This window comes from Nesoenas mayeri, assembly GCF_963082525.1.
Source record: "Nesoenas mayeri genome assembly, chromosome: 3".
Taxonomy (NCBI): domain Eukaryota; kingdom Metazoa; phylum Chordata; class Aves; order Columbiformes; family Columbidae; genus Nesoenas; species Nesoenas mayeri.
This window is the reverse complement of record NC_137544.1, coordinates 24,196,609-24,204,159: the sequence shown is the minus strand read 5'-3', so window position 1 is coordinate 24,204,159 and position 7,551 is coordinate 24,196,609. Positions and strand designations below refer to the sequence as shown.

The following is a 7,551-nucleotide window of genomic DNA, read 5'->3' as shown; positions in this document are numbered from 1 at the left end:
CGCAACGCCGGCCCCTTCCCCTCTCCATGGGAAGTGATGGTTGAGTCCGGCGGCGGCGGTTTCTCGTGTGTCTGGCAGCCGCTCCGCTGCGCTGCCTGCGCTGCTCTCGCCGCGATCCCTCCCTCTCCCCTCCTCCTCCTCCTCGCACTCTCCGCATCCCTCTCCTGCCGCCGCCGCTGCCCGGCTCTCCCCGCCGGCGGCCGTGGATGCCGCGCTGCCCGCGGCGCCGGGCGTGCCTCCCCTCCCTCCCCTCCCCTGGGCGGGCGGCGGGCCGGCGGCGCGGGGGCTCCGCGGGCGCTGAGCGGCGCAGCCCCGCCGCGGCGCGGGACTGATGCTATGAGCAGAGCGGAGCGAGCCGCCCGCGCAGTCCTGCAGGAGGCGTCGGGCGCTGCGCGGCGCTCGGGACCCGGACCGCTCCTCTCCGCCTCTCCTCGCCCTGTGGTGGTTATTTGGCGCTGTCCTTAGCCCCGCTGCCGCTCGGAGGACACGGTCGCAGCCGAGAAGAGCCGCCGGGGGTTTGGTGTGAGTGTGTGTGTGTGTGGAATAACTGCAGACATGACTGCGTGGAGGAAATTCAAGTCTCTGCTGATATTCTGCGCGGGGCTCCTCACTGCAGCTCAGGGTAAGATTTGGGTTTCTTGCACTGGATTCATGTAGGCTGGGGTTATTGGCACTGATTTCCCCCCACAGCTAAGCGGCAAGCGCTCGGATGAGCTCTCTCCCTGCCTTCGTTTCTGCGCCGGGAAACAGTAGGCTCCCCGAACCCGGTCTCCCTTCTCCCTGCCTCCCACCTCCTGCCGGGTCCGCCGGTGTTCCCCGAGGGCTCGGTTCCCGACCGGCCATTTCCCGCGGGAGAAACCAGCCCCCAGGAGCCGGGCAGCAGCCCCTGCGGCGCTGCAAGAGGAGCCGTGCGCATCCAGCCGCCTGGGCAGCGCCGGAGTTTGGGAACACTTCGCTCTCCGCGCACGCACGAACGGCACTCGCTGCCGTGCGAGGGACAGTCCCCAGGCTGGCAAGTTTGGATCTCCCCTCCTCCCGCCTCCCCGGCATTTGCCGTGCTCTGGGGAGAGCGCGGAGTGGGTGGCCGCGGAGATCCGCCCCCGCCTGCCTTCAGCCGGCTCCGCTCCCCGCAAGTTACGCGGAGGCGGGGATGCGGAGCCGGCGTTCCTCTCCACCAGCTGCCTGCCCGTGCTGGCGGGTAGAGGGCTCCTCTGCTTGGCGTGCAGTGGGGAGCGTCTCCCACCCCCAGCTGGGTTCCCCTTAAAATCAGTGGGGGGAGGGAAGAGAAACGAGGGGGGGACAGTGGAGAATTGGGTTACACAACTTCAGTGCTGGCCTCAACCCCATCACTTGCCTCATCGCTGGATACAACAACTTCCCCATTATTCACTTCGCCTCTCATTAGCCCTGCGCTTTTTCATGCTGGGAGATGGCGAGCATGCATGTGTATCTAAGAGCAAGAGAGGGAGGGAGGGATGCTGCTCGCAGCTGAGCACCTGTCCCCGTTACAGCCTCTGCCTTCTCCCACCTCGCTCCCGGCTGTTTCTGCCTGCCTCCGGGAGGACGGTTCCCCTTGCGGTCTGTGCTGTCTGAGCCTCCCTTAACCCGTCCAAGGCGCTTTACATCGTTCCCACCATTTTATTTCTCTGACTGCTTTTTTCGGTGCGGGGGTGGGTGGAGCAGGGGCAGCCGGGCAAGCCGACCGCGGCCCGGGCTGGCGGACGAAGCCTTCCCCGTCCTGCCGGTGTTCGCGGCCGGGCTCGCTCGTCCGCCCCGGCGACACGGCAGGGTGCCCTCCCTCCGGCGGGCTCTGTCCACGATCTGGAGAGAGAGGCGGTGGGAGGCCAGCCCGGTCTGCCGGCAGCCGGGCGGGAGCTTTGACCGGTCCAGAGGAGCGGCTGCGGCTCCGCGCCAGTCCGGCGGCACCGCTCCTCTGCCCAGAACCTGCCGCTGCCTCAGTTCGCCAGTCAACGCCAACCGCCTGCCCCCGGTCGCGCTGTCTCCGTGGGGAAGGGAGCGCGTGGAGAAGTGCCCGGGTTTCCTGGGCTGTGAAGCGGGCGGCTCCTGGAGACGGGGCTGTGCTCGGCAGCACACACAGCCCGGGGCGGGCGGGGGCTTTCTGGCGTGGCTGCCCTGCCCAAACTTCGAGCATTCCCCCCCGCCCCCGGTGCCTCTGTCCCCTGCTTGTGCGGAGCTTGGCAGACGCTCCCAGCCTGCACACATGCCGGGCGCACCGGCGCTGCCCCTGCCAGGGGCTGGACGGGCGAGGGAGCCCCGGGCCGGGTCGCAGAGCTGAGCCCGGTGCCCCGGGACGAGCTGCAGCTGCAGCCGCGCCGGTTCCTGAGGCGGGCCGACACCCGCGACTCGTTTGTTAAATACACTGTAGCTGGTTCTGTCGTTTGACATTTAAGTGTTTTCTTTTCATGGCTGACAGCACATATGAAAAGCTGGAGGCTGGATCATGGTTATTCAGCGGAGATCCGACGTGTTTTGCTTACATACAAAGGCTTTGCCAGGAACATTTGAGCACTGCCTCTGATGCTGCTCTGCAGAATGTAATTATACCTCGCTTAATGTGGAGCAGCAACACACCTACTTAAAGGCTACAAACTGATTTAATATAGAAGTCAAACAACAGGTAGAAGAGGAACCAGTGGGGACATTTGACATAATTCTTTCCATTTACCTTCCCAGGCATTCGAGCACAGGTATCTATATTTAGTCAACTATAATCCTGAGGCTGAAATTACATTTATAGTTTAGACAGTGAAAGAAGTCCTTTCTTACTAGCATGAACAGCCTAGGCTTTCAAAAGCACATAAAATTTTAATTAATATATGCCCAGAACTCTTTGTTTTACCAGCCCCTTAGTAGTCGAATCGTTCGGTAGTCACTGTAATAAGAATTCACCCGGGTTTTGGTTGGTGTGAGGGTTTTATTATTAAAAAAAAAGGTGCTAAATTTCTGGAGGTGTTGCCACAGGCATTCCCTTTCAGTAAAATGAGAGGTGGGCTGCTTTCCACATTGTTCCTCATTATGAAATGCAATGGAAACCCTTTGTTGATGTGCAATTTTATGTAACTTTTTAAAGACGGAAATAAGGACAAAAATGAACATATGTCATCTTTCATTGTGGTAGATCTGAGGTGCAGTTCTATAATTTTCTTTGGACCCATTTTGTCTGACTGATACATCTGAGAGTTTCAGAAAACATTTGAGGGATTCTTCCTTGTCCGTTATGCTTTAAGCATCAAGGGAAATTTGTATGGAGTAATTTAAAGGAACCACTTTCACAGAAACTACCCTATCATAGCAATTATGCTTCAACAAGACAGGCAGCACACTGTTCAGCTCTGCATGTTAAGATGGGCTTGTTTATAGAGCCATTTGCTAATTCTGATAGGTTATATCCTAGCTAAAGAAAGCATAAAAAACCCCTTGATTTGCTTGAAATACAAAACACATCAGTACCATTTCTGTAAAAATTCATATTGCTAGAGAATAAATGGTAGATTTAGACTGAACTGAGACTAAAATTCAAGATAAAAGATTACAATATCTTTCTGCTGTGACATGAGGTCTGTGGACAAGCTATTTTCAATGCAGAAATACATATTGCTTAATACTTAAAATTGTCCTGGTGTATGTTTTCAAGATCATTCCTTGGACTTGTTCAGGTAACCAAATACAAGACCTTCATCGCCACGTAATTGCCTCAAACAAAAAGTGCATAAGCAGGCTTATGCACAGAGGTATCATTCAGATTAATGAATATGGCAAAGGAAAAACATTTCTGTTCTTAAATTGAATCCAGATAGTGAAAGGACTCCCACATCTACAGCTTGAAAAAAAAAAAAAAGAAAAAAGAAAAAAGAAGAAGACCAATAAAAGAAAAGAAAATAGATGAAGAAGAAAAAGGAGATAAACTCCAAAACATTTTATGTACCCTCTGTTTGCTACTATCACTTTGTCAAAATAATTGCCATGACTACATCACACAAAGTTACCCCTGTGTTTAAGGCCTACTCCTGTTGGACGAAGAGTGTTTGTCTCTTTTGAAGTCCTGTATTTTGTCTCTCTCCAAAGCAGTGTTTCTCAAGCTGTGAAGCTGGTCTCTCTAGAGGGGCGCCATTCTATTCCAGAGAAGACTAAAGCAATTCTAAGTGAGCTGAAAAAAGGATTTTTCAAAAGAACATCGGAGCTAGGTGTTGCATACCCAGCTGCAAAACCAAGTGTTCCATGGATTCAGTCCCCAAGCCCCAGCCCAGTGAGGAACTGGCCACAGAAAGGCAGAAGAGAGCACAGACAGTTCTGACCACATAATATTTTAATGTAAAAATGCATTTATGTATTGGTAAGATCTGTATCTTTTCCAGTTCTCTCCATCAGAATATGTATATAACGTCCTTAACTCTATATAGGAACCAGAAATATGGTCAGTTTGAATATAAGACAGTGGAGACCATATCTATTCAACAAAGATTCCTCAAACAATCATTTTAGATCTTTGAACCCACAGATGAGGTTTGAATTCCCACCATCAGCCAGGGTTCTCAGTTTCTTTGGGGGTGGAATGGGATACTGGTGTGTGTGGAACAGGATGCTGGTGCAAGGAGCTTGAGATGGTACACAAGCACATGCAGACATGAGCACATGTGAACTTCAGGATATACTGAAATTTGTAAGGGGACTTTAGCACTCTGTGTGACCTGAATATATAGGAACCACTCTGGAGATTGTTTTCTGTTTATTTTACTGACTGTCACTCATGCGTTCCTTTACACAGACATGTATGATTTTGATCAGATGTGGGTATTTTGTTGGGGCGAGAGCAGTTGTCATTTTTTGCCCTTGCAGACTGCTTTTTCTTCAAAACCATGAAATCTAGCTCATCTTATTATTACTCGTTATACTGTAGTATCATTATACATACATTGATACATGCAAGTTTTTAAAAGACATCTGTGGGACTTTATCCTCAATACCGTTTACATTCATGAAAGCTTTGGCCCCACGAAATTAGGAACAATCTGAAACTGTGAATATTTTAAACAGAAACCAATGCATCCAAGACTTATCATGCTCTCTGGAAGGGCTGAAATACCCTAGGGATCACCAATTCAACTTTTTCAAGACATCTCATCTGTACACTGTCACTATTGCATTAGACTTCCTCTCACAACCTTTCCTCGGAGAAGTAATTGCTTAATAGTGTGACTGTATAAAACTTACAATGAATTTAAAGATAAGATGTAATTTAATTTTGCTCAAATCTGTATTGAACTCTCGTGGCTCTTTGATCATGATGACATTATTCTGCTAGTCAACAGCCCTATGTGTAAGCAAAGATACTGCAGTGTAGTGCCAGGCTGCCTGTAACCAGCAGGGGGATGCAGTGTGCGAAGGGGAATTGCTGGTACAATATACCGAAGCACTAACTTAACTATGGACATGATCACTAATAAAATTCAGGTGTACAATGGGATAAAAATCAGGGTCACTGAATAAGAATCTGGCCTCTAGTTCTCCATATGGCTGCAAAGTTAGCCAGATTAGACTGAGCTAAATTGGATGTTCTTCCTGTTTCTGCAGTGAACAAAGAATGAGAATCATATGGAAATTCTCCTAATGTGTATGAATCACTTTCTTTTACTTAGATGTTTTACTTTTCTACATCAGTTGCAATTTCCTTTAAACCATTTTTATCAACCAGCAACTTTTGAAATAGGGAAAAATGCCATTAATGCCTGAGGAAAGCTGTGAGATCTTACTTTGTCCTCACACATCTTTGTTCTGGCTGGATGAAAGACTTCGCTCAACTATATGACATTTTCATTGCATTTAAGAAAAATCTACACTATATTTTTTATAAGCATTTCTCAATGGAATAATTGCTTAAACAAATTACTTTGATTATTTCTAGTGTTTTATTGACACACAAAGGCAACAATTATCAGTTGCCCACATTTTGTAATTGAATGGTAAATGCATGCACTGAAAACTCTTACAAGAGCAATGCTGCATCTTATTGCCAATAACAAGTCTTAGTTGCTTAGAGATATTTTTTTTCTGTATCTCTTACCCATTAAGAAGAAAAAAAAAGAAAATGGCAACAGTTTCTTGCCATTTTTACTTGGAGGGCACGTTCAGTTAAAAGGGCAGATCAAGATTTAATCACTGTTATATTGCTGATGATTAACCAGAATTCCTCTTGGTTAATCAGAATATTGTCAATGATCTGCTTTTAGCAAAAGGTAAGAAAAAAAAAAAAATCACGTTTTCTTGCAATCATAGTAATGCTTTAATTTCCAGCATAAAAATTATCAGTTTATTACAGCTTTATAATTATTAAAATATGCATTGTAACAATACATTCATGCATATTCTGAAATAGTGATTCCACCTCTTTCAACTTCATTTTTTGAGTCATCACTGTCAAGTAAAAGGTAACTTTTGAGAGTTATGAGGTCCCTATTCTGCTGCAGTGGAAACTGAAATTTCTATTGATTTCAGCAGTAGAGGATTGGCCAATTTGGAAAAAATTACTACTGTGAATAAGGCAGGCACGGTAGATACTGCAGCTGAATAGTGGAGCCAGACCCTGTTTCGCATGAGCTGTCATGACTGTGAACTTCTGACTATCTTTACACGCATGTAAGACAAAAAAAAAGGAAATCTGGATGAAGCTGAGCAATCAGTCTTGGTAGTATTTAAAGACTTATATATTTGTGGAAGTAATTTGGTTTTAAACAGTATCTCTGATATCTCCAAACATGGTTTTATCTTACCTTGCTTCCTCTTTTTTTTTTTTTTTCTTTCCTTAAAGAAATTATGAAGGACAATATACAGACAAACCTAGTATCCTTTCAGTCTTCGGATGTTTTATGTCTCTCCTACAGTATCCCATGGATACTGAAGTACAGGATCATGTTCCGTATTCGTAACTCTGTTGTACAGTGGCTTTCCAAAATGTTTGCAGCACTGCAGCTGAGACAGAGCTGAATAAATAACAACAGATAAAACTTTGTGTGCAGTGTTTGTTTTGAAAACTTGCATGAAATATGTTCAGTATTTTAAAATTACAGTTTGCAGCACTTGTTCCACACTTCATTCTCAATTTCAAGGTGATGAATTTTTCACAAAATTTTATGAAAGATCAAGTTTTTCTTATTTCTTGTTTGAAAGTTTTCCATGTCTTTTTTTATTAGAAAGCCATTTCTAAACATGTATGGGAGTTTTTTTAGTGAAATGTTCTTACAATTCTGTTGTTTGCAGCAAAATCTTGACATTTGGCAGAGAGCAAATTTGGGGCTAGGAATATAACTTTTCCTCATTCTGTGATTTACAGATCAAATGTAGCCATGGTAGGATACTTCATAAATCATTATTTATTTCCTTTGATCTGTATTATCATATCATGTTCACATACAAAAACGAAGAGAACACAAATATTCAAACTTATATTTTGTTTACACTGGTGCTGAAATATCAGCAGTGTACGGTGCACTGGCAACAGAAGTGCAGCCAGCGTTGCTCTGTATTTAAACCTCA

General features: G+C 46.5%; 1 protein-coding gene across 1 annotated transcript in view; it reads left to right on the top strand.

Annotated features, from left to right (window-relative positions):
- Positions 1 to 555: 555 nt before the first annotated feature.
- The window catches only part of CSMD1 (CUB and Sushi multiple domains 1), a gene marked incomplete at its 5' end in the record, with an annotated part of 1,071,510 nt that continues 1,064,514 nt past the window's right edge, over positions 556 to 7,551 (top strand). The window contains one exon of the mRNA XM_080341955.1: positions 556 to 622. Within this exon, the coding sequence (XP_080198081.1) occupies positions 556 to 622 (67 nt within the window). The remainder of the gene's footprint in view (positions 623 to 7,551) is intronic.